General features: G+C 39.9%; 1 protein-coding gene across 1 annotated transcript in view; it reads left to right on the forward strand.

The window, feature by feature from the left end:
• CNTNAP2 (contactin associated protein 2) overlaps positions 1 to 27,975 on the forward strand; it is a gene marked incomplete at its 5' end in the record, with an annotated part of 1,134,943 nt that overhangs the window by 433,395 nt on the left and 673,573 nt on the right. Inside the window, one exon of the mRNA XM_019666439.1 lies at positions 14,547 to 14,718. Within this exon, the coding sequence (XP_019521984.1) occupies positions 14,547 to 14,718 (172 nt within the window). The remainder of the gene's footprint in view (positions 1 to 14,546; positions 14,719 to 27,975) is intronic.

Here is a 27,975-nt window from a genome sequence, read left to right on the forward strand (position 1 = left end):
TCTTAGCTGTGGAGGGCAGTGTCACTGGCCCTCATATGTGGGATCCGAACCGGGGCCCTCTGGTGTCCCTAACCAGCTCTTAACCAACACGCCACTCGGCCGGCCTGGAACTTGGAAGGTCCAATAATTAAAGGCTAAATATCTCCTTTTCTGTTTGTGACATGGTTTTTTCCACTGTTACTGTTAAAACTAACTTATGTGTAGGTCTCTATGGATACTGACACTCCACCAAGCACAAGTGAATGTGCATCTTCAATTCTTACTCACCGGTGCATTCATTTGAAATCAGTGTTGCTTTTGTATTTTATTTTTTTGACGGTTTGGAGCAAGGCGTGTGAATCGTTCATCCCTATGTGGCCGTGTGGTCTGCATCACCAATGTCCATATGTACTGGACAGTAAAGTGCCCTGAAGGGTTATTTGTCTACAGGGGAAGCTTGTGGACCGATGGCTTAACCACACGACCAGTGACAGTGATGTGGCCCTTACATTTCAGCCCCGTGTCTTTTTTGAGACTGTTGACTTCCTCCAGAGGAGCATATTATAGAAGCATGGGGAGGGAAGGGAACTGGGGGTCCCACTGTCCAATTTGCAGTGTCCCTAACAGTCCTGCTTTCACTCCTCAATTTCACGCACACCTTCCCCTCCAGTGACGGGCTCCAACTGAGACTCCCAGTGTCAGCGGCTCTGACGATGGCAGGCAGCCTTTCAGGAAGTGGCGGGGGGTGGGGAATGTCCCCTTTCATGACACGCTGTACCCCTGGATTTTGAGCCTCCCAGGGTTGGGCTGTGTAGCTGGCTCGCTTCTTATAGGTATAATATGTCTTCCTACAGGTACGTAGTTACTTCGGCGTTTGCATCATCTCTGTTTTCACTCATCTGCTACAGTATCTTTTAAAACTGTTGCAGTCCCTCACCCCTCATGGTTCTCCAATTTCTTTGATATTGCACTTTATACCTTTTAATGGATCTTGTTATTTGTGTGAGTTTTCAGAGAAAGAAAGTAGAACCATGGTCAGTTTATCAAGTTCCCTGTGCCAGTTCTTGTGTATTTGTGATTTGTAGATGTGTAGGAGACACTGATGGGTGCTTCTATCATGCTGCACAGAAATGTGTATACATAGGGCAGTCTTCATAATTACTGGGGTTGAGGATAGTATGTGTGGGTGGGAAAACATGACAGTGTGTGGAGTTTTTCTGCATAGGTTTCGGAAGTTTAGTCTTTTTAGAAAAAAAAAATTAACAGCTGTGTCTGTTAAATTTCCTCTTCCAAAGGCATTTATTTACTAATTGTAAAACATACATTTTGGAAGCTTAATCTATATCATGTTTGTAGCTTGGTCTTGAGAATACAGAAGGTGGTTCCAGTGCTCGGGGGGTGTACGGCATTGGTAGGAGAGAAGTGAGAAGGAACTGTAACTTCAGACGATAGGAGTTACTGTAACTCTAGTGTAATTATGAAGCACTGTAGGAAGGGATGGAGAATTTGGGATAAGGGACAATCATCGGGAAGGTTTTCTCAAGGAAGTAGTGCTTGAATGTTTTGAAAATGTATTTTATCTGTTTGAATACTCTGTTCGGATATAGGAGGTACAGGCATATTTAGAATATGTATGACTTTCTGGTGAGTTTTACCTTTGTTGTTTTATACTAACCTACCTTATCCTTCATAGTGCCTTTTCTTCATCTGTGTTTTGGTTTTATCCTAAAATATATTTTGTCACGTCATCCTCCTCAGTAACAGTAAGTGTTACTGTGCGTCAGACCATAAACTTAAGCGTTACATGTATTCAGCACCTTCTCCAAATGATGCTATGAGATCAATCCTATTTTCTTTATTTTAGAAATGAGGAAAAACTGTGAGGCACAATTCTTAAGTAATTTTCTGTTAAACATTGTTAAACATATAACTGGTAAACTAGAATAAGTGGGATTAATCCCAGACATGCTCACTCCAGTGCTTATGCCCATCCACATATAACACTAATGTCGATATTATAAATTATATCAATATTTTGGACCATATCGCTACCATTGGTATATTAATATATTCACACCAAGTTTTTAAAAAAATCTATATTTTCCTTGCTTATCTTTTCTAATTCTTTTGATTGAAGCTTTTCTTGGTTTCTGTGTTTTAGACGTGCTTCATAGATATGGCATATTGCTAGATATAAAAGAAAATCCATTGGTATAATCTGTCTTTTCAGTGTGATGTTCGGTGTTGCTATACTTGGGTACAGTTCTATCATCTTATTTTGCTTTCAGTTCTGCTTTTACTGTGTCCCTTTTATTCTTCCTTTTCTCCTTCCTTTTACTTGATCAAATATATTTTTTTAATATATCCCCCCACCATTAGATATAAATTATGTATATTCCATGTTTCCCATTTTAGGAATCATCCTTATAATTTTTAACGAGTATAAAAAGTCCAAAGTAACTTAACATCTTGATCTTCCTCCTGAACTCTGTAAGAAACTTGGCCTATTAGCCTGCTCAAACACCATAACAAACACCACAGGCTGTATCTTAAGCAACAAAAATTTATTTTCTCACAGTTTAGGAGGGTGGAAGTCCAAGATGAAGTTGCCAGGGTTGGTTTCCAGTCAGGCCCATCGCCCCAGCTTGTAGATGGCTGGTCACATGGGGAGAGAGAGAGATGGCTCGGTCTCTTCCTGTTTCATCAGTCCTGTGGGATTAGGGTCAGTCCTCATGACCTCATGTAACCTTAATTACTTCTCTCAAGGCCCTGTCTCCAAATGCAGGCACTCAGGAGGTTGAGGCTTTAACATATGAATTTTGGGGAGACACAATTCAGTGTGATGTAACTCTGATCATCCCCTATCATCCTATACCCTATTTTTTTCCTTCTTGTTAGTTCTACCTCTTTTTTAACTTCAATATTATCATTTTTTTATAAATGTATGAAGTCAGTGTATTTTTAGATTTCTCATGTGTGCCACTATTTTGGTCTTACTATGCTTTCCTGTATTTCTCCTTTTTCTGGACTCAGTTTTTTTCTCTTTGACACACGTCCTTTCATTTTGATGGCTTTTAATGGTGGTAACTTGCTTCACTTTTTGTGGTTTTTTTTCTGAAAATGTCTTTTAACATCGCCTTCTTTCTTTTTTTATTATTTAGCTTTATATACAGTTCTAGATTGGAATTTTATTTTCTTTCAGCATTTTAAATACATTAGTCCACTGCATTTTACCTCCCGTTTTTCCTTGGTAAGAAGTTTCCTGTCCGCTTCAGTATTGCTCCTTACGAGTCCTGTCTTCTCGCGTGCCAGTTTTATGCTACTTGGTGATCGGCTGTTACACTATCTGTGTCTATTACTAGATTGAGATACACACACACACACACACACACACACACACACACACACACACATCTATATCAATTATCAATATTAAATTATATTAATTTTGTTTTGAATTACTGTCCACCCTGAATGTGAATTTTTAATCAGTTCTGGAAAACTCTCAGATATCATTTCTTTTCATTCCTTCTCCATCATTCTCTATTTTCTCTCCTTCTGAAATTTTATTCAAATATATTTAGGCCTCATTTTCATCCTCCACATTTAGAAAACTTCATTTAATTTTTAATTTTTTTATTTTTTATTTCTGGACTACATTCTGCGTATGCAGTCTATCTTTTGTTGTCTCATCAGCTTAATGCAACTAATGAGTTTTTAACTTCTATAATATATGTTCATTGCTGGAGGACCTGTTTGGTTATTTATCAAATCTGACCAGTTGTTTTAATATTATCTCATTCCCTTCTTATATGTTGGATTCCACTTTTTATTTCTTTAAATAATTTTTTATTGTTTTATAATAAAATGTATTTGAAATTCATGGAGGCCACATTTTTGTGTGTGATATTTCTGCTGGAGCTTGTTCTTTGTGCTTGTTTTCTTATGTTTTATATTTTTGGATTGTGAGTTTAAATTTCTCGGGATTTTATCTTCAGGAATCCTGTAATTCCAGAGTCAATCCAGAGAGGCTTTAAACTTCCTTCCAAAGATAGCAGCTTAGGACCATTTTTTTTGTTTCCATTTTAATTTCTTGGCTTGGGGTTACACCCTATCATCAGAATAAATTTGAAAGCCTTAATTTTGTTGAGCAAGACTGTGGCTTGTGAACTCTGAGGAAGTAATTTATTTTTTCTTTTTCTTTCTATAGGCCAGGAAAAGTGAGACAAATTTTCTTGTCATCTCTCTTTGCTGACTAGTGAATTTTTCTTCAGCATCTACTTCAACTGAGATTTTAGCATTTTAGGCTTTATGCGGTGCTGTGTCGGGGCGCTGGGAGGTCCTGTTCCTTGCACAAGTCCAACACGTGCTTTCTAGTTCCACTTGGCCTTTAAAATCTCCATTACAAAGATTAGCAGATGCCCTCTGAATGCTAACAGCTCAGCATCATCCAGATGCTGAACCTCAGCGTTTTCTTTTTCTTTGGCCTCTGAAAGCTCCTGCCTTATTAGATGCTTAGATGTATGATTTAAAGGATGTGTGTTGCGTTTTATCTAGCATTTTCTAGATGTTTGGACCTGGGAATGTTTCAGGCTCCTCACGTTGCCACATCATAGGAAATGGAGTTCTCTAGAGATTATTATTTCTCTCTTTTTCTTAATATTCTATAATGTGATATTATTGAATATTGTTAAATTATTTTATTGCATAGAATTTACATTATAAAAAATTGAGATGGTAAAAATTTCACAAATGTTTTCATATGTATTATTTTTTTAAAAAATAAATCAGAATAGATAGTGTCAGCATTTTGGGAAAAAATTACCATTATTGGAGAGTATTGGGTTAGTGAGATTTGAAGCATTCAAACTTTAACATCATACTTCATTGAAGAACATGGAAACACTTGCAACAGAAGAAAAGCGTCATCTATATACCAAGTGCAGAACATTGAAAAGTCTCAGAAGAGCACAACGTGGGTAATGAATTAACATCATTAACAACAACAAAAATCGCAACAAAGAGAAAGAGGAGGAGGAAGAGTGGGTCACAGAGCTCTCATTTTGGGCCAAGCACCCTCCTAAGCATCAAAGCCAAAGAAAGACAGAAAATGTTAGGGTGACAAAGGCAAGGCCGGTCCTACTGAAGCACTTCTGACCTACCCAGCTATAAAGCAGCGCATCACACAGACCTGGATTTGTACTGATCTGACGTTAATTTCCAGAAACTCCAAATGTAGTCATATTTAGAAGCATTTCAAAGCCAAATAAAATTGTGTTTCATTTCCTAGTATTTTGAATTACCCATATCATCTTAATTCAGACAATTGTAACTCTAGTTTATATTCATATTTTCCTTTTTTATGTAAAACTACTACTGAAAAAAAAAGACAAGGTGTTGCCCCCTCAAAGTACGGTAAAACCTTGGATTGTGAGTAACTTGTTTTGCGAGTGTTCTGCAAGACAAACATTTCTAATATATTTTAATGTGGCAAACGAGCGATATCTTGCAATACGAGTAGTTTGTTTCCGGAACGAATTATGCTCGCAAACCAAGGTATTATTGTATTAAAAAATCGGTAGACTTTCAAAATTGGAATATTTCTGAGGGTGATTAGAGACTAATTTTTAATATTCTTTTGATTAAAAGCCACATCTCTCAAATATCAAAGTATTTTAAAATGTGAGCAATTGCCATGTTAATTAAAGCTGTGCAATTAAGCAGGCTCCTAATGGTAACAGTAGAGCTGCCATGATTAAGCACCAACTGAATGCTTGCTAGTCACTGTTCTAGGTGCTTCTTTTGTAAATTTTTTTATTTGATGTTAACAAAACCACAGGAATTGTGTATTATTAATCCTGTCTTTAAAAGTATGAGAATAGAAGGAAAGACCCCCAAATAATTTTATTTTAAAATATTGGATCCTGCTGTGGCAGTAAAGTTTTGTTAAATATCAGTATTCTTTTATAATATATTAAAGTTCATATATTTTTAAATATTCTAAAAAATATGCATTTTAAATTATTCTAAACACCTAAGTGGTCCAACAAATTACATTAAATTAATTTTCATTAAGAAAAATCAATCAAACTAATAAATACTATTTTAAAAAACAAATTTCCTTTGTCTAATATATAACATCACATTTTTAAAATCACTACAAATATATTTTGTATTTTGAAACCAAAACATTAAAGGGAAAGAAAAATCTTAGAGTTAAATACATACATATATATATTTATATATATGTATGTATTTTATCAAATAAGTAGAAGATATTTGATTAGAATGTAACATGATCAAATTAATATTTTTAATAGAGCTCATTCAGGCTTCATGCTGAAGATGATTGAAAGTGGGTGGTGGCCAAGCTGTGATAGTCTGGACTCAGATAGTACAGAAGACACTGAGAGGATTACTTAAAAGGTAGAAGTGACATGATTTGATTGTGCGTTTTAGGAAGTGGGGATGGAGATGCCAGGGATGACTCTTGGTTGTTTAATATGTGCAACTTTTTAGATGAGAAAATTGAAGTCAAGATGTTTTGAGTGACTGGTAGTATAGGGACAAAGACAGAATACTAGCTGGGATCAAGAACAATATATCTTGAGTTTTGAACACATGTGAGACAGTGGCATAGAGAAGTCCCAAGAACTTTTGGATACATCAGTGTTGAGCTCAGAGAAAAAGCCTGGAGAGAAGATATCACTGGAGACATGTTCATATAGTTGGTAGTTGAAGCAGTGAGTGGGTAGGGCCATGTTTATGGAGAAACTACCATAAAACCAGACATAGCCCAGGATGAACTTTGATGAACTCCTCCATTTATGCACTGGCTAGAAAACAAGTTATCAGTAAAGGAAATTGAGGTGAAATTGCTAGAAAAGTATGAAGAACACCATGGACAATGTAATACCCTGTTAGCCAAGGAAGGAAATATTCAAGAAGAGAGAATGCTCTTCTCAAACTCTTCTAATCCTTGCATTTTATTTACTCATATGGATAGGCATTGTCAGCTGACTGTGAGAAGCATAGCAGACCAAGAGATCAATAGAGAAACAGGAAAATCTTAACTGAAAATCTTGACACGAGGAAGGTGTGTGCAAAAATGGTCCTGAAGGAGCTCACTGATAAAACCAAAGGAGAGTCAAAGTTTGCCAAGACCTTTTGGAGAGGCAAGACAATGTTTTGGGCCATGTTATCATAACTGGTGATGAAACATGAGTGTACCAATACGACTCCGAAACAAAGTGTCAACATGCACAATGGAAGTCGGTCAGTTCTCCATGACCAAAAATGTTCCGTCAGTCCAAATCAAGAGTCAAAATGATGTTAAACTTTTAACTAAAGTTGTTAAACTTTGATATCAGAGGGATTATTCATTCTGAATTTGTACCAACTGGACAAACAGTTAACCAAGTTTACTATTTGGAAGCACTGAAAAGGCTGCGTGAAAAAGTCAGACGAAAATGAACTTAACTTTTCACCAACAATTCATGGCTCTTGCATCATGACAATGCACTGGCTCACAAGGCACTGTCTGTGAGGGAGTGTTTAGCCAGTAAACAAGTAACTGTATTGGAACGCCCTCCCTACTCACCTGATCTGGCCCCCAGTGACTTCTTTCTCTACCTGAAGAGAAAGGAAATATTGAAAGGAAGACATTTTGATGATATTCAGGGCATCAAGGGTAATACGATGACAGCTCTGATGGCCATTCCAGAAAGAGTTCCAAAATTGCTTTGAAGGGTGGACTAGGCGCTGGTGTCAGTGCATAGCTTCCCAAGGGGAGTACTTCAAAGGGGACCGTAGTGATATTCAGCAATGAGGTAGGCAGCACTTTTGCTAGGATGAGTTTGCAAACTTAATTGTCTGACGGCATACAATGCATCAGGTGGTGATAAGTGTTACAAATAAAATGAACTGAGCCAGGGTGGGTAGAGAGCTAAGAGCAGGGAGTGTTACTCAACTGGTGGTCAGAGCAAGTCTCTCGGATAAGGCAGCTGAAATGAAAGACCAGAAGGAAGTGAAGACGCAGGTTAAACATCACCTCACTCCAAGGTGAAAACCCAAGCTTACTCATGCACTTCATCATTCACCTGACACAGAGAGGACCACAAAGACTGGAAACCAGCATATATTATGTTGTAAAGGATATCTTCAGTCAGTTAAAAAAATGTACTTCTAAACTTTAAAATAGGCAGCTTATATCTTGAACATCTCCCATATATTCCATGGATTATTTTAAGCTAAGTAGGGTTGTGAATTTTATGGTGTTTGAGTTTTTCTCAATAGATATGTTTAAAAAATAATTCAGAGGGAAACATGATAATATTAATTATGCCATAAAATCAATATACTGAAAGAAGAGAAACACACACACATACACACATACTTATGTAAGTAACTAAACGAATCCAGATAAGTATAACTTGTGATCAATTCTATGACAAGAAATAAGTAACAGAAGAACTAGGATGTGAAAATTGATAGGATACTTTTTAATAGAGTGGTCTTAGAAGACCCCCCCACCACCACCACCTTGGATGGTGACATTTGAGCTGACCTAAATCAGAAGTATAAGTCAGCCATGAAAAATACGAGGGAGAAGAAAATTCCAGACCGAAAGGTCTTGGTTTTCCTGAGGCACAGACAAGAGAACAGGGTGGCTGAAATATAATAAACAGGATCAACATCTTAAGCATTTAATTAGGGAACTCATTGCTTCTGGGGGTAACTCTACCGTGCTCAGTGCATGGTAGAAACCATCAGTATATTGAGCACACATACAATTCCATCTGGATTTATGTCTACATCTATCTAAATATACTGAAAACCACAAGTGCACACTGATTAAATTCCAGTCGAAACCCACAGGATCCATTCAAGATTTCCCACCTTTCATTTTTTCCCCCTCCTTTCATGACAGTGAGAACCTGGCCCCACTGTCCTCAGTGTATTTATTTATTTTCTCAATCCACCTGCATTGTAGCTCACCTCACAGCCAGGTTGGGTGGGTAAGCGGCATGGCTGTTCTCACTGTGGAGGTGCCTACCACCCCTGGGCTCACTGCCAGCTCGCTCTAACACGCTGCTTGCTTGGACCCCAATTCCCATGAGGGCGGGTTATTCAGGAAGCATGGGTAAACAGGCGAGGTTAGCAGGCACTTTGCACCATCTTCCGAGATTATATCGAAAAGAAGATACTAAACGCCTTTTAGCATCCTTGCAGCATTCCACCAGCCCCCCTCAGATCCCCAAACTTCCCAACTTTAAAACAAGTATAAATAGAGAAATTTGTGTGCATGTGGTTCAGACATGCAAAATTTTCATCCCTGTTGCCTATTGTTTTGCTTTTTCTGTCCCATCAGATTAACATGATAACTTAACACCAATTTAGATGGGCATGTTAATGTCCAAAGAAATATCGGCATGGCTTCCACTGATGTATTTCTGAATTAAAATTTTAAAACCTCGAATTTGCGTGTGTTTCTTCTGTCAGCAAGAATCATAAAATACGGAGTGAACTTCAAATCAGGTGTGAAGTTTTTATATGCTAAGTCTTGTGACGGAAATCTCAAACTTGCCAGTTAGTTAATGTGATTATAACCCTGTAGAGAAGGAAGAAAGCTTCCCAGGTTACTGGGGCTGAGATGCAATCCAGCCTGACAAGATTACAATTCACTGTGAGTGTTATAGCACATTGTCAGGTCACAGAACCCAGTAACAACAGCCCGTGTATAAATATTGCATTTTTTTAATTCCAAATTTGTAGATACAATAAATTTACAGCTCTAAGCAAAGCAAAATTTTTTTCTCTTTATTCTATAAATCCTTCTACTAAATTGGCAGATTTTAATTTATCTTTCTATCCATTTTATATCTATTCATTTCTGATCTTCAAAATCCCAGCCACAAATTCATATCTCCAAACCATCCTGCTATTAATCTATTAAGTAGGTGTATTCCTGAGCTTTACAGCAGCCACTGAAAGTGTCACAGGTGCTATCCATTAGTATTTTTAGTAACATTATATTTGTACAGTAAGGGAACAAACAGAAAATAAATAATATGTTCTTCTCCATTTCAAAGGGGTTTAGGGCACCAGGAATTTCAGTATCAGAGATCCAATATCTTTTTTTAAATTAAAGTTTATTGGGGTGAACACATAATGTGATATATAGATGATGTATTATGCTATTGTATACCTGAAACCTATGTGACTTTACTAACAATTGAGATCCAATATCTTTAACTCATTGCTCAGTATAATCAAACGGTCAGCATGCTACCATTCACTCTGTTTTGCAGGCTAGTTTTTGTTAATTGGTTTCTAATTTTAAAACTGAGGAAGTGATGGCAGGAATTGTTCATTATAACTTGAATTATTTTCTATTGCTGCATGAAACTACCTCAAAACTTGCAGCCCAACACAGTAATAGTCTACAAGCTCGTCTTTTTCTGTGGGTCAGTAATTCAGGAGCAACTTGGCTGGGAAGTTCATGCAACTTGGCATGAAGTTTCTTATGAGATTGCAGTTACGTGTTTCCTGGGGCCTCAGTCATCTGAAGGCTTGACCAGGACTGGGGGCTCCTCTTCAGGTTATGCCTTCCTCCATGGCTGGCCATTGCTGCTGGCTGCGAGTAGTAGGTCTTTTCCTCTCCACCGGATGACTTGAGGTTTCTCATGGTACACAGGCTGGCTTCCCCCAGAGAAAGGGGTCCAGGACCACCGGGGAGCCTCCAGTGCCTTTTGTGACGAAGCCGTGGAAGTCACATGCACACACTCCCTTCTGCAGTGTTCTGTTTGTCACGCAGGCCAGCACTGGTTCAGTGCGGGAGAGACCTGCACGGGTGTGGATAGTAGGAGGTGGAGACTCATGGCTAATTTGGAGGCCGGCTGCCAGAGTTCGCCCTCTGGGACCAAAGATTCATGCCTCTTCCACATGAAGAGTACTCTCACCTCCTCCGAAGTCCCTCTAAAGTGTCATCCCATGAGAGCATCTGCTCAAAATCCAGGAACTCATCATCTAAGTCGAGTTCATAACAAAATGAAGCTCCTGTGAGGTCCAAGAGCAAAGGAAGCTGTTTGGGTAGTTACTCAAATGTAGCTGCTCATCTGAAGACCTATGAATGAGTTCTGTGCCAGCCACACACCCAGCGGACCATGGTAGGCTAGGCACAGAGTCGCCACTTTCGCCTCTCTGGTTCAAAGGAGGAAAACTAAGAGTTACGCAGAAGTACCTGGTCCATAGCACTTCTAACATCCAGTCAGGCACATGTTGGTGATTCCTTGATTCGAAGTCAGTCCTGCTATGTCCTGGAAATTATTCTCCATGGCCCGCTCTTGGCTGCAACCTCTTGGTTCTCAGTTCTATCACTCTGACTCATACTTCCCTTTTAAAATAAAAAGTAGCCCGTGTTTACAGCTGTGTGGTTTCCTGCCTGTAGAAGTTTAGGGTCTAAAGACCTCTCTTCATTTTGTACCATCTCTGTCCCTGTCAGTCCAAGCTAGTGGTGTTACCACTAATGCAGTTCTCTTAAAAATCTGTGGGCTTCCTATGAATCATATTCAGGTTTACGCCATTAAACTTTTTTTTTTTTTAACATTGGGCTTCTGCTGACACTAGGCGGAAATGCTCTTGAGAAGATTTTTAGCTCCCTATTGTATAACTCAGAGATTCTGCACAATACACCAGCAAGCTGCCTAGAGGATTGTCTGTCTGACTAAATGGTTCTTTCAGGTACCACCTAACAAATGGTGGCAATCTTAACATGGATTTTACAGCCACACATCATTGTCGTCTTCAGATTATGTTTTACTCGTAGCTGATCTTTGCCTGGAAGTGATTTCTTAGTTTTTGCATTGTTTGCCATTGGGCAAACTGGAATTGAGAAAACATTGTTTTTTTCAAATTCATGAAGTTTTGGCTTCTTCATATGTAACAGTTTTTCTTTAGCTTTCCTCTCTTCTTTTTTCTGTTTTTCACTATAAATAGAAAGAAAACATCAGACTTCTCTGTCTGGAAATGTTCTTAGCTAGATTACACAGTTCATTAAGTACAACTTTTTCCTTTCTGTGTTACCACATTCTTGCTAAACTTTCCACCATAACATAAGCAGGATCCAGTTTTATCCCATTTCCAATAATATTTTTTTTCCCTCACCTTCCTTTAAGCCATTACTGCAAAGGCCCTCAAGAGCCATCAGACTCCTACTAACAGTCCTTTCAAGGTCCGTTCAACTTATGTGAACATCCCAGTCCTGTATTTTTAGATTTGTGTTACAATTCTCTCCCAGTACCAAATTCAGTATTAGTTATTTGTTATTACATAACAAATCACTCCAGGATTGCTTAAAGCCATGGTTTGTTGTCTCTCATGGTCCCCTCCATAAGACTGCTCCAGGTGCGGCGGCTGACTTTTCAGTGTTAGCGATTACAGAGACCGAGTTGAAAACTAGCCTTCGAAGTCCCACCCAGCCACCACTTCCACAGTGTTCTACTGACCGCAGAGGTCAGCCCTAATTCAATGTGGAAGGGGACTCCTCACGGATGTGAATTAATGGAGTCCCTCGTGGAAACGTTAAAGACATTTCAAAGAGAGGCAAACAACCTAAATTTTTAATGGATGCGTAGTACTTTGTCCTACATTTACCTCCTCTCAGAGCATGTCCCATGTAGGAAATGAAAGGATTTGACAGTTTCAAAGTACAAAATTCATGAGGGCCAAACAGAGAACGTCGTTATGAGTGACTGATGAAGTCTTGTTTTATGAACTTAATTATACCCAATCCACAGTGGTCTATGTGGCATGCAGCTGCCTTGCTGCAGGGAAGGCCTTGTTCTCACAAATAGATGTGCTCGTTTTGGACTATTTCAAAGCTAGCATGGATATTTAGAACTCCCAAGTATTCAAAATACAGAGCCAGATGATTGTCTTGTTAAGAATAGCCTTCCAAGTTACAGCTGGATGTTTTCTCTCTGCTAAGTTTAGACATTAACTCCATTCAATATTATCCTGATTAAACAGATTGAAAATCATATGTATGCATACAACTAGTCTAAATAGATGACATCGAAGATCAGCAATTTCTGAGGGGACTAAGTAAGTCAATGCAAATGAAAAAAAATGTGACTTAGAAAAACTGTATAGATAAACTATATGTTTGACATTGAAATAGTTTTATTCTAATTTTTAAGTCCAGAAATTAAGTATAATCCTATTTTACATAGCACTCTGTTGACAGGAAAGGATACACTACACATCTGTGATTAACCCTCAAAAGGGCTTAAAATTATAATTATTAGACTTTAACTATTAAAAACCATTAATAAAGAGAGAAGGAGGTTTCTATTGTCCTAAACTATAACTACTCAAATAGTATAGGACAGCTTTAAAAGTCACATAATGGTCAATATATATATATTTTTTTAAAAGTTTAGTTGAAAATTTACTTTTATTCAATTAATGGCACATCTTGGTCTCATTCCTTTCTGTGTAAATTATATTTTGCTGTAGATATAATATTAGATTGAAATACATATGTGAATAACTTCAGATTTTCAATCACCTTAGCAACATTTAAATTTGCTCTGGTACGTGAATTGGGTGTGCAAAACTATATGAAGGTAGATGCTTTTTGCCAATTCCTGGAGATCCTTAATAGGATCAAGAAATATTATGGCCTACAAATTTTCTATGAATAATAACATTATGCATTTTTCTATTGAAAAGACATAAAGGTAATTGATGGGGCTGTTTTAAAGTTACTCTTCAATACAAATTTTAAAGTCTAATTTCAATCTTGGTATATGTATGTGCTATTCCCTAATAGAACCAGCAGTATTTACTCTATTTTTTGGTCTTGTTATTCAGTCTCTTTTAATTTTAGTTTCAATTCTTATCATTTATGCTCCCTATACCATATTAGATACCATATATATGATAGATATTCAGAGCAGGGTGGCTGTCTGTTATGTCTAAATTTATCTCTTTGTAATATTACTTTGGACTTTATAAGTGGAAAAATCATTTGTAATGTGAATACCTCTTTGGATTGGGTTAGACTTTAATCCATAGAAGAGATTCACCTTAATTGATAACGGTAAGTTTAGCTCCTTGCTATCTAAATAGCAGGCCTCTAGGGAGTTAAGAAAATAGATGTAATATTGAAAGCATAAAAGGAAGGCGGTTGGATTGTTGAGAAAGCTCTAAAGTTTTATATTCTAATCTCTGAACCCAGCATCAGCTGCGGAAGTGTGGCACTGAGCTTTTGACAGCAGGACAGGGACATGTGACAGCCAGCGGAAGAAAGATGTCAAGAAAGAAAATATGAGGGATGCTAGACCCCAGAGACAAACGTTCTCTAGGTTCAGCCCTCACTTCTCTCCCTGAAATAATACCTCCTTCTCATAAGACTTCATTCCTCTGCAGTGCACACAGCATCTGCACGACCCCACGAGACAGTCGTCGGACACGATGGCTGTGGTCAGGGGACGTGCCCAGGGAAGGTTTAGTGAAGTTTGCTGTGCACAGACTTGAACTTGCCCACTTGTTCTCTCTCACAGGTTTTCTGAACCAGATGAAGAACTCAAGTCACTCTGTCCTGCAGCCTTCATTCCAAGGCTGCATGCAGCTCATTCAAGTGGACGATCAACTTGTCAATTTATACGCCGTGGCACAGCGGAGGCCAGGAAGTTTCGCGAACGTCAGCATTGACATGTGCGCCATCATAGACAGGTACGCAGCTGTCTCATCCTACTCAGCGTCAAAACTTGCCAAATCCGTGTTTTTGTTGTGGGATGAGACACACACACATACACACACACACACACACACACACACACACTCACTCACTCACACACTCTGTAAGGGTGAGGTGGGAGGAACCATTGGCCATGCCTACCGTAGCGTGTTTGTGATGTTAGCAGTGATGCTGTTATCAGGACATGGATATATGATAGGACGATCTCTGATGTCACATCGGTCCATCAGCCTCCCTCAGTGACCATGAGCATTATGCAGGAGGTTTTGCAAGCAATAGCTGAGCTATAAAGGACCTCGGTTTATTTTTAGTTTTGCTTCCTATGCCCACAAGCAGAGATGTCCCTTCTCTCCTTGTCTTGGTCGCGACTCATCCTCTCTAAAGACCCCTCCTGGAAAAAAAAAAACATATTAAAAAATATTGGTGGGTAGTATGGGGATTTACTGAAGCAGAATATTTGATATAATTGAGTTTGTTTACAAAATACTCATACTAAAATATTGCAAAAATCTCATCTTTATTCGTTTTTGCAAATCTGGGGAGGAGTTTTGTTTTGTTTTTTTTAATAAAAACTGAATTGACTTCTCACACAGTGGAAGGATACAACCTTTATGGGAAATATTCTGACGACATTACATATATTACCTCAACGTACTTCTACAAAATGTCTTTCATTCCAACATAAAAAAATTTGCTTTTCAGATGTTTTGCCCGTAAACAATCTATGTCTCACTATGAGTTGAATTTAACCTGGTGAATTTAGGTGATTTTAAAAAAAAGTTTTCAAATCTTTTATGATAGGGCTTTCTTATTCTGAAAAATAATTTCATGAATTTTATATTATGGAAGATGAAAGTTGTATACATCTCAGTCTGCCCTCAACAAAATACAGACCCAAAGTCACTAATAATCTTATTTCATTTAAGAGGAGATCCTTGGGGAAGCATTCACAGATATATAATGAAGCTTTAAAATATATAAAATCATTTATAATGAAGTAAGTTTGTTCTGTATAATGTTAATAAAATAGTATTCATGTGAATGGTAAGTTACAGCTTATGACAGCTACAGAGTGACATTTTTAAGCCTCAATATGTTTATAAGACTTGATGACACAGCATAGAGCTTATTCCTATTACATATATGCAAATACTCGTCCTGATAGCCTAACGAGTTTATATTTAAACAGAACAATGAACTGTTTTAATAGAAATACACGCCTAATTTTTGAACCATCAATAATCTAATAGCTATTATTTGGGCCTAAAGCAAATGGTAGCAATACTCAGAAAAACTGAGATGAATGTTTTAAGATCATATGCTCTGATATGAGATGTTTGTCTATAAAATGTAGTAATTGTTTTCCATACAGTCTATAGAGATGTTTAGCACCTTGTCCATTTTCCAGGCCAGTAGCTTTAATGATACAATAATTTCTGTCAATAATACCCAAGGTAGTTCATTCTGCTTTTGTAAACTGGCTAGATTTTATGGTGATGTTGCTGTTTCAATGCAAACAGCTTGTTTCTTGGGCGTTCTATTTAAATTGCCTGCTACTGAAGAAGTACTGGTGAGATGTTGAGACTTGCATATTTTACTCCCATGGAGAGAGTAGGCGTTAAAATGGCCCCAGAGGAATGAGTGAGATTTTGGTAAATGAAAAGAGTGGAAGTTGGCACTTCTGATGAGGAGAATAACGCAGAAGATGTACAATAGGGAATGCAAATTTCAATTTTTGTCAGGTACAGGAATGGATAAAATACATGTTTTTTGCCAAAATGGGTCAGCCCCATTGTCCACGTTGCCAAGTGCACAGTGGCTGATAGAAGAAGGAATATTTTTCTTATCTTCCAGAATGATAACCCAGAAGTGTAGCTATGGGAAAGTAGTCACTCTGACACATCTCCACAAAATTCCTAAGCCCATTCGGGAACCCAGTTCCTGTTTGACGTTTATTTTGAAGGCGATGATTTTGTACGCTAATTACCAATGTGTGAAATAGCAGATTATTTTATTTACCTAAAATGTTCCCAGTGTAGAATTTTAATCTGTGAAGTGTTGTATTTCTGTAGCTATGACACAGGGCTATATTCTCCTTGGTCAGACCATTGGGGAGCGCGTTGAATTCACCCTTAATTTCTGTCTGTCCAGGTGGAAGTACTGGCGGGTTTAGCTTGTCCTTATATAACGGACACCCATCAGATTACACTTTAATGATACATCCCTAGCCCACCTCTGGTTTGGATTTTTTTCCCCCCTCACTAACCGAAACTTTGCAACTGCCTGACATCTCTGATTTTATTTTCAAACTACCTAAATTCTTCGTAAGTTAGCCTACACTGGTTCTTCTTTACTTTTCTCCTTTCAACTTCCAGCATGAGTGATTTAAAAGCTATTTTTGAAAAAAAAAAACAGGAAAAATGAGAACGTAAAACAGCTACCATAGGCACGATTAAAAAAGAAAAATGTTTGGAGATAATAGGAGCAGCTGCAATGATGTGATGAGTAGAACTTAGGGAAATAGCTTGGGAAGATTATTGTAAAGGAGCTTTGCTGTGTGTCATACTGGAATATCCTATGATTTTAACTTATTTTTCTTGCTGTGTGTGTGTGAGGATTTACACATGGCTTGTTTTCTGAACACAGTGTTGGATCAAGGAAAGGCAGGCATGCCAAGCTACAGAATTATTCATTCAGGAGTATTTTCTGAGTGCATCCATCGTGCCAGGCACTGTTCTAGGCACTTAGCATAAATTGTTGAACAGAACAGACAAAGATTCTTACACTTGTGAAGCTCACATTCTGGAGGAAGGGGAGGAAGGACAGCTACATTATAGGAAGTTACTAATTATAGTAAGTTAGAAGGAATACGTGCCGTGGGGAAAAAAAAAAGAAAAGAAAAGAGCAGAGCAAATCAAGGAGAACTGGCCTTCCAAGAGATGGAGGTTACATTGCAGTTTAAATAGCTAGGTCAGAGTTAACCACACTGAAAAGATAATAGTTCAAGACCTGAAAGAGATAATAGCATTTGTCAGTTTGGGGAAAAAGCATCCCAGGCAAAGAGAACAGTCAGTGCATTGAGGTTGCCTGGCATGACCTGGGATCAGCAACGTGCCAGGGGGCATGTTGGAAGGAGAGGAGGACAGTTGCAGAGAGGAGGCCAGAGCCGCCTAGAGGCCAGGCCCTGGAGACCTGGAGGGTGTTGGAAGGGTGTGGCTTTTATTCTTCAGGAACTAGGCAGCCCTTGCAGGTTTCTGAGTAGAGCAAGGACATGATCAGGCTTCCAATTTAAAAGGACCACTCTGGCTGCGGGGAGAGCGGGTAGAAGCGGGAAGCCTGTTATAATAATCCAGGTGAGATGCTGGTGGCCTGAGACCAGGGGACTAGCACCAGAGGTATGAGATGTGCTTGACTCTGCATCTGTTCATATATGCAGGACGTGGAGTCAGTGGGTTCCTTGATGGATTAGATGCAGGCCATGAGAGGAAGAGGGTGAATAAGGATAAACCCAGATGATTTGGTAAAAACAACTGGAAGGCGAGAGTTACCCTCTACTCAGATAGGAAGGCTAATGGTAGAGATTGGTCAGAGGGTTCAGGTAACAAATCGCAAATTCAGTGGTGGGCATGAGGAGAAATGTGTATTGGACGCATACGTCGAAATGTCTTGGATTGGATGCATGTATGTCACAAGCGTACGTCAGCAGATTCACACGAAGATGTTGTGTCTGACGAAATCGCCCTGTTTACCTGTTGAGGGCCTCTGGTTTCTTCAGCTGTGTTTCACAGCCAGCCACAGGCCTGGGAGGGCGAAGGTGAGGAGCGGGCAAGAAGCCTTGTCCCACAGAGTAAGCCTCTAGCTTGACCTCTGATGGGCAGTCTGCTTTCAGGGAGGAGGGCCTTCATCAAATCCTCAGGTGCTAGAACATTCCCTGAAGACAGTAAGGTGTGCAGCAGATAACCTCTTCGTTTCTCCTGGCGTGATGACCCCCTTTTATCTGCTCCTAGCGCCCTCGCATTGTTGGGTCCTTGCGGCAAGCATCTTTCGGTGCCATTTATATCAATAACTCCTGTTCTCAACCCAGGTCTCTCTACCCTCCTTCCAGTGTGAAAACCTCCTATAGCCAAACAAAGTAAGGTTTATTCACTTCCTCCTCTAAGGGAGACCCAAAACAGAACCATGCGGCATCTTAAAGGTAGTGGGGGGAAAGGGAGAGAAGGTGGGGGGAAAAGTGGAGTCGGGAAAGTTTGCTGGGGGGCTAGAGTGAGTCCTGGGAGGTGGGGGATCCTGGCAGGTTCTGGTCAGAATCTGTAAACTGGGAGAGTTGCTACAACAAGACAGCAGGACTTGCGAATCCACGCCCTCCTCTGTGGGTCTCTTCCAGGACATGTGGACGAAAAAGCTGGTGTTCAGATACTTTGAGCCTAAGTAGGTGGTGTAAATGCGTAGTTTGGAAAAATGTATCTACCTTGTGAGTCATAGCAAAAGCCTGTTTTGCTAGTTGTGGTTTCCTGATTGATCCTAAGACCACACTCATAGCTTAGCTGCCAGAGGGAGATTTTTCCTTAGTCACAGGCAGAAGTAGCCGGGTGACACCGTCCTGGCTGAGGCGAGATAAGCCAAGTCAGCTGTGGTGTGCTGGAGGAGGCTTTGTTTTCTGGTACAGATGCCCCCCTCTCCCCCTCCAGCGTCAGTGTTCAAATGCAGACACTGTGCCTGGGGCTGTATGGTCCAGAAAACCAGTCAGCAAGCACCTTCACACCTTTCTGTGTGATAAAAAGTAATCCTTGTTTACATTACTGTGAGTCAAGTTTTATTTTTCTTGGAACCCAGAGCATCTAGTCTTCTCCCATCTTCTACCTCTAAAATCAAACAATGCCATCTTTTTACCAGAACACAGAGGAACAAATTCCAAGTGTGTTAACGGCTTTGAAAGAAAAGATGACACGTATTTCTAGGATATATTAAGTCGCACCCTAGTGATGCCTTCTGGAGATCAGAACTTGGGGACTAAACGGCTACTTAGAGGCCAGAGCAAGTTCATGGTGTTCGAGTCAGCATCTGGTGGAAACACTAGTGAAAGCGGTTCATTAGAATTCAATCTCCTTTAGCATTCCTGCCACCTCCATGTAAATATGTGAAGAAACAAACCCAGGAAACATTCTGGATAGCTCTGCGAGCAGAAAAGGAAGAGTAAATGTGTCTCAGCTCGACCGCAGCCTCCAAAATTACCCCTTGAGAAACAGAATCTCCCATATCCTATTTGAGTTAGTAATTAAGTCCTCATTATGTTTTCAGATGGAACTGCATAAGCAAAGACCCAGTTTTTATTTTTTAATTCAGTGCTTTCTTTTCAAGAACATCTACTAAGTTAGTTTGATTTTTTTTTCCTTAAAAGCAAAGAATAAGTATATATTTTTTTGTTTTTTTGCTAAGAGCCTTTAAATGGGGGTTGGTTAGATACAATGTGAGATGTTTCAAAACTAAGCTGACTCTTCTGGGAAGGTGAACAACAAATAAGTAGATTAATATCATCAGTTCAGGAGGTTGTGAATTTCTATGAAAGCAGGTTTAAAATTTACAGCCCTAACTTCGATGAAGAATACATGTAACATTATTTTCTAAAATTGATCTTGATTTGCTCATAAGCTCCCACTTTAAATCCACAGCAGAAAAAAAATTTTTGAACACACACATTTCGATACCCTAATATTCAGTGACTGTGGGATTCAAGCTTAGTCAGAGATCAAAGTCCCTTTTGACACTATTGTCCCAATTTAGGCGTCTTCCTGGACCCCTCCGGCGTGGCCCTTGGGTCAGGCCCAGCCAGCTTATGTAACATCCTGTCATCAGAGGAGTGGGGGGTGTGCCGGGTGCACTGCTCAGAAACTCTGGGCTCCCTTGAAGGTCCCAGTTGCTTAGTCTTAGGGTCCGCCTGTGTCCCCACTGCACACTGTGCTGGCATCAGCTCCGACTGGTCTTGGGACATGCTTTGGCTGTTACTGGGTCCCGGTTTGGGATGTGTGTGAGGTGGTAACTCATTCATTTGTGTGGGTCTGTTCTGCTTTGAGCACTGAGAACTCTGCAGCTGAGAAAGCCCTCAGTTCTGGATAAACCAGGATGGCAGGTCACTCAACATCTGTGTGCTCTTCTGCTCTCTTTTTTCTAATTCCCTTTTTCCTGGTGTAACAGGGAGCCATCTAAGCATTTTTATAGGTGCCATAGAAACACACGGTGATCTCTAGGTCTCTTGCAAGCTGCATACAAGTTGAAATTAATCGTGGAATGTGTGAAGATCTGGGGTGGGTGCGCGGAGTGGGACCAGCTATCGTAGGCATCCTCTCTGCCTCTACAGCCCCTTTCTTCCCCTCCCCCAGGCTGACACGAGGCCCCCCGTAAGTCAGATTCCCAAAGGCGGAAGGCATGGCACCAGGAACCACTGCCCTAGGATTTCTAAGTCTCAGTGAGATTCATTCAGTCAAGAATACTGATTCAAGACCACACTGAGCAGTGAGCACTGCCTCCTGGGACCTTAACACGGAGGTGGCTGGGGGAGGGTGACTATCAGCACTTGAACTGTCCTAACACTTGCGGTTCCTGGTCTGTGCCCACAAAGGCCCGGCCCTTTCAAGCCAAATCCCCTCGGTTTCAGACTACTTTGCCGAAATTCAGTCCACGTGTCTGTGCACTTTCCATTCTAGTCCAGAGTCCAGAGGCGAACTCTCGCAGCCCCCACTCCCAGTGGAAAATGTCATGGTTCCACCGAGTGGACAGCCGCAGCCTGACGAAAAAAATAATAATGAAAAATAGACAAAACCGAAACTTTGACTTGAAATGTCTAAAGCTTATTTCCGCTGTAGGAAACGGAAGGCCTGTGTCGCAGACATGAATATTTCTGTGGTGACACTGTCTGTGCCAGACTCCCTCCCTTTCTCCCTCACCAGGATCTTGCTAACTGCAAACTGCCCCCCTCTGAGTCTGACACCTTCTCATACATTTCCAGGCTGACCACCCCCTTCCATTCTGAGGAACTGTTCATGTCATTATTAGGCTGGTGTCAAACTGTGCTAGCTCTTCCATTACATCGAAAAACACTTTGTCTTTTACCATTAGAGTCAGTGCTAATTATGCAAAGCTGGCAAAGGAGGCAGCAAGGTTCCCAGATCAGCATCACATTGTTCAGAACTGTGTGCCAGCTAAGTTCTGACATCGCTGTGACTCTGACCCCATGGAACCCCAAAGCAGCGAAAGACAGGTTGTCTGCAATTCCTTCTCTGAGAGCTGGAGACACCAAGCAGTTTCCCAGGGGTGAAGCTGGACTTCCTTTCGTGGAATGGCCTTCAAAAACACGCTAAGGAAAACAGTTACCCAGCGTCCTAAAACGAGATCACCAGGGCAAAATAAAGTGGAAAAAGACGAGTGGCATAATCCAGCTTTCATTTTAGTATATGACAGTTCATATTACTTTGTCTCTTCACCTTATCTCAATTTATTCCCCATCTCGGGTCCCGCTGATGTTATATTGCAAATGGCTATGTTCTTTCTTTCTTTCTGTGGGCTGAATTGAATTATTAGTAGATTTCTGGAAAGCTGTTTCCACATGCTAGATCTGACTCATTTCTAATAGTAGATGCATGGCTCTTTGTGTAAACTTTCTTGGTCTCCCATGCCAACTCCAGACTCCTGTTTGATCTTTAACTCCATTGCCAGAGCCATTTGGTTTCTTTTAGAAGGGACACAGAGAAGAGTTTCCTGTCTATACTTAAATATTTAAGCCTTAATCATCTGTCTAGCACCAAACCATAAGCCCAGTGACCCAACAGTATCACACACCCAGGTGAACCCATGTTCAAGTCGGTTGTCTCTCTGAAGTGATTTCAAAGTGGTTTTATTTTTAAGTGCAAATAGAGTACTAGAGTGACAAAACTTATTTAAAAAAAAACAACAACACAGTAGTGAAATGCCAGAGGAGATAACTCTCCTAGGAGAAAAAGGAAAAGAAAAAAGTTAACCATTTTAAGATTCAATAGCAGCTTTATTCTTCTTTGATGTATTGCATGCATTAAGACAAAAGAAAACTGTATTTGCTTTTGGCGTGGCATATAGCTGTGTTTTGACATTTAAATCCCAAGGAAGCTCCGGTGCATAAAAGTAACTTCAGAAAACAGTTATGTGTTTGAAGATAAGCAGGAAGGAAAAAGGTAAATAATTTTACCACGTGGCTACGTCAACTACACAGAGATTTAAGTGAGTGATTAAGTTTTATTTCTTGCTTTTGATATTAGATTACCTGAAAAATGAGAACAAAAACAAATAATTAAAGAACACATTTAAAACATCTGCCTTAACAAATATTTTCTTCATAAGATGATCACTTTTGTCAATTACATAGATATATTGCAAAAGTTTTATTCAACTCTAAAAATTTAACTGCCCTCCCCGAAAACCAGCTTTACAGATTAATAGACACTCACGATTCCCTTTGTAAAATGTAGGGAGTGGTACCCATGGCTGATGGATAGAGTGGGAGCAAGTGGGCCACCATCTTTCGTCCACTGTATTACTGCACACGTTGTGTGGGAGTCAGCTGTCCATTCCCAAATACTTTTATGGAAGTCATACTTGTTCCCGTAATAGCATGGTCTGATTAAAGACTAAGTACATTTTCACATGTGTAGAGACAGAAAAAATCCTTTCCATTAAAGCCAAGCTAAAGGTTTTAGAAAGACAAGTAAGTGGCCAAGAACCAACAAAGCCATCAGTTTAGGTATGGACAAGAAAGTGGTAAGCGTCTACAGATTCATGGGTGACCTTCATTTTCAATGCACTTTAAGAAATCAAAACTGGAAATTGAGGGTGATGTTTCCTGGAAATGGCTCCTCAGAAAGGCTGGCAGACTGGAGTTGTAGAATTTCAATCAGCAGGCCCAGAGGGTTTCCTCTGGCAAGTGAATCACTAAATTCACATGATGCAGGATCTTCAGTTAAATGAAAATGGTGGAGGTATGCATCCTCTTAATGTGCTTTTTTGTTTTGTTTTGTTTTTACTTCATTAAATGCAACATATTTAAGACTTCTATTATTCTGTAGTATGGAAACAAAGAAAGTAGAATTCACTTTTTTCTTTTGCTTTCTGCATTCCACTTATTAGGGGGTGGGGGAGAGGGGTCAGGAGGGAAGGAGGGGCCACGGAGGAGGGAATGAAAGGGAAGCGAAAGGAAGGGAAAAGCTGTTGTCACATTGCTTTCTGCTTTACTGGTAGGGACCACTGTCTGCTTTCGTTAACATAGAAATCAGGGTAAAAGTTAAGGAACAGTATCTATCATAGCAATGTAAAAATGACAATTTCTTTGAAAAATGTCCTTTGCTAGTTAAGTGATCTGTAGCCTGAGAAGAAGGTAGATGGAGCCGTAGATTTCTCTGGGCCAGGAAAAAAGAGTTTGATTAAGACTCGGGAGTTGTCATAATGTTTGTTGTATTTGTGAATCGAACGGAAGTACTTCCTCTTCTTGTGGTCGTATTCCTGCTACCTAGAAGCTAGGTCCCAGAGGGCAAACGAGCTTAGCTTTTTAGGTAACATCGCCTGAAATCCTACAGGTCACCCATTGCCACATCAGAGATACAGTCTTCTTCACTGTGTCTATGAATTCATTGAGGAACTTGTTAGAGTCTGAATCTCATTTTGTTTACCACGTCCTGCTCATATTAAAAAGAATGTGACATGAGCCAGAGGGGAATGCAGATGGAAGGGCTGGGGAATGACCTTTTAAACCAGAGCAGAAAGGTTGTGTGTGTGTGTTTGGGGGGGGGGGGAGTCACCGAAATGTTGGAAAGACATGCCATTCATTTATTTATCCTCCCATCCCCTAAGCATTCACTGATTACCTACCACCTGCCAAGGGTGGTGTTCACCTTGGTGAATAAAATGTAATCTTATGGGCCTTACATTCTTACTAACTAATAAAAGAGACAGACTTAAAAAGAAAAAACATAATTATTAAAAAAAAAACTACTATGACATGCCAGAATTGAAGTCCCCACGAAGGATGGCAGTGCTAATACTGCTTGGGGGCCAGGTTAGAGTGGAGCCGGCACAGAAGAGAGGTTCACAGGCTCACAGGACGGGCATTCCAGGTAGACAGAACGTACACACGAAAGCACGTGGGCCTGCGCCACCCAGGGACTGGCAGGGACACGCAGGTAAAGCAGGGGGTCCCATCCAGAGACTGGCAGCTATCAGTGCAGGGCTGGAAATTTAGTGAGGACCCATTGAAAAAGGGCCCACTCCACAGACCATTTATCCCCTGCACAGTGAAGAATGACGAAAGGGTTTTCAAGGAGTCAAATGGTGTGTTACTAACCATTGCCCTGGTGACCCGAGCAGAGTTGGCGAGAGCCTGAACTATTGCAGTAGCGATAGAAATGGATGGAAAAGTATCCACCCAAGGTGTTTAGGAGTTGGACTAAAGACAGCTGCTTTGGGGTGGAGAGCAGAAGGTACTGGGGGGAAAGAGAAACTGTTTGCAGAGTGAGAAAAGGCTTTAACAGAAGGGTAAGTATTACCTTCTCTAGTCCCTGAACACTGTCTTAACTAAATATTTGTTCAGTGATAAGAATATCAGAGGAAGATTTTACTGGGATCTGGGAAATGGTGAAACCTAGTAGTAACAATAGAGTCACAGGGAGAAGTAAAATAAAAGAGGGAAAGTTAAAATCCACAACGCAGAGCCTGGTTAGATGGGCAGGTAATGACTTCGATTCAGGAGGTCAAGAGCTGTCCTGTCCGGTGACAGCCACTAGTCGAGTGTGGCTCTCGGACACTTAAAAACCAACAACTTTTCATTGAAGTGTGCAGTAGTGTAAAATGCACACTGCATTGTTAATACTTAGTACAAGTAAAGGGATATAAACTATCTCATATTTTTTATATTTATTTCATTTTGTATTAAATAAAATGTATTATTGAAGTGACTTTCACCTCTTTTTACATTTTTAGTGTGGTTACCGTAAAATTTTGAATGACATATGATATGTGACTCACATGGTATTTTTATGGGGCAATTCTACCGTAGAATCTCTAGATAATTCCAGCTGAATACTGTGCAGCTAGAAAGGGCTCTCCATTTCCTCCATCATTGTTGTCCAAAAGCAAGTTAAAAGATCCATGCAGTTTCTGATAAGACTCAGGAAATTGTCCTTTAGATTTGTTTTATTTTGGAGACGATGAGGATTCCCAGAAGGCCTGTGAAACTGGCATCATTCTGAAATTCTCAGTCCCTTTTAATTAGTTAGATGTTTCCTTAAGCCCTAAACCTGCTTGCAGTACCCTCTCCAGAGAATGTCTTTACAGACTTAGAAGCCAGATGTGTTAGTTTTCTCCTGGAATATTAATTCCCTATTCATTAAAAATAAAATTAAAAATATTCAATGAAAAAAAAAAGAGGCCTAAATTCTGTAGGCAATATTTTAGTTGAGTGCAAGTTAAAACTTCTTGTTTCAAAGATTATCATCTTGTATTAAAATACCTATCAGCCATACAAATGTGTATAAACCAACACCTCTGAAGTAGAAGGTTAGGTCTCAATTAGAAATTGCTTTCAGCTGCTAGGAACAATAATCCAATTACAGCTGCTTAGATAAATCTGAAATTTCTTATTTCACATGTAAGATGTCTGAAATAGACAATCCAAAGCTCGTGTGGTAACTCCAGAAAGCAATCAGAGATCCAGACTAAAATTTTGCTCCAGTTTCCTTAGCCAGTCACAAAATGGCTGCCAGAACTCCAGGTGTTTCATCTGTTTTTCCTGAGAGAACTAGGAGGCCTCCCTCCCTTTTAATAAGTCTTTCCATTAGTTCCACACAACACTTTCACTTACGTCTCTTTCATTGGTCAGATGTAGTCACGGCTACAGTGAATTCCAAGACACACTGGGAATGGTAGTCTCTTATTTTAGGTAGTAATGTGCCTGCTAAAACTCGGGGGTTTGTTACTGAGGCGGAAGAGGAAAATTTGTAATGGAAGAGTAGTGGATAGCCCAGTTGATATCTCAAAAAAAAATTAAAAATTAAAAACTATGCTTTCAGAAAAAAAAAATATCTGAAGCATTTATACAATGTATTCAAGTTATATATTGTATATTTTTCCTCCAGCTATTCAAAAATAAATACATTTATCAAGCTTTAGTCTTAGGCAGCAGACATTTTGGTGTGTTCAGGATGAATAAGATGCAGTCTGTCTCTTTGAGGACTTTATAATAAAATGACAGAGGTCGGTATATGCTCTAGTTTCTATATAGTTTGTGTAAACTTCTACTTGAAATTCAACAGTAACTTCTTATCGCCCTTAGGAAAGAAGCCCAGATCCTTAAACGTGGTGTAAAAGGCTCTTCTGGCCGGGCCCTTGCCTCCCTGTCCAGCTGCATGTCCACCTTTCTCCTCCACACCCGCAGGCCACACTGCCTTCAGCCAGAGCCTGGGGTGTCCTCTCAGCGGCCCCTGCCTGCTCTGTGCTGGGCGTCTGGACTTACACCTATCCCTCACCTTCTTAACTTTCAGATCAGTTCAAAGGGAGCTTCCTCTAGATACCATCCCAGAAACTCTAATCCCGGGTCAGATTCTTTTAAATTTATTTGTAATCCCACATTCCAGACCGATTACATTAGTCTCCCCTCTTCTGGACTTTCAGCTTCGTAAGAATGGGCAACAGACCTGAGCTTGTCCCGTTCTGACTAGCACTGTGCCTGACATACGACATGATCTCAATGCATATTTATGGGGAGAATGAACGAGTACAATAGTAACACACACACAAAAAGCTAGGAAAATACAAAGAAGGAAATGAATAATTCCAGATGGAATTCAGGGATGCTTTATGGAAGAAATGGGATTAAAACTGATCCTTCCAGGACAGAAAAACTCCCATCAGATGATAAAGGGGCAAGGCTGTGTTGGGAAAATGTACAATATAAACAAAGGTGGTGTGTGACATGGCTGAAATAGTTGTCACAGATTCTCAGGATGCCTGAAAAACATTAAGAATGTGTCCTTTCGTACGTAATCCAGAGAAGCCATTAACTACTGGAATATGTTCATGGGCTTGTTTTTTTTTGTTTGTTTGTTTGTTTTTTTTGTCAGCTGAGCCATCCTGTAGCAGTACCAGCTCAGCTTGGGCTGTGAATCGAACTGGCAACCCTGTTGCTCAGTTGGCCGAGCTCTTAAGCAACTGAGCCACTC

The sequence above is a fragment of the Hipposideros armiger genome, unplaced genomic scaffold (genome assembly GCF_001890085.2).
Source record: "Hipposideros armiger isolate ML-2016 unplaced genomic scaffold, ASM189008v1 scaffold_470, whole genome shotgun sequence".
Classification (NCBI taxonomy): Eukaryota; Metazoa; Chordata; class Mammalia; order Chiroptera; family Hipposideridae; genus Hipposideros; species Hipposideros armiger.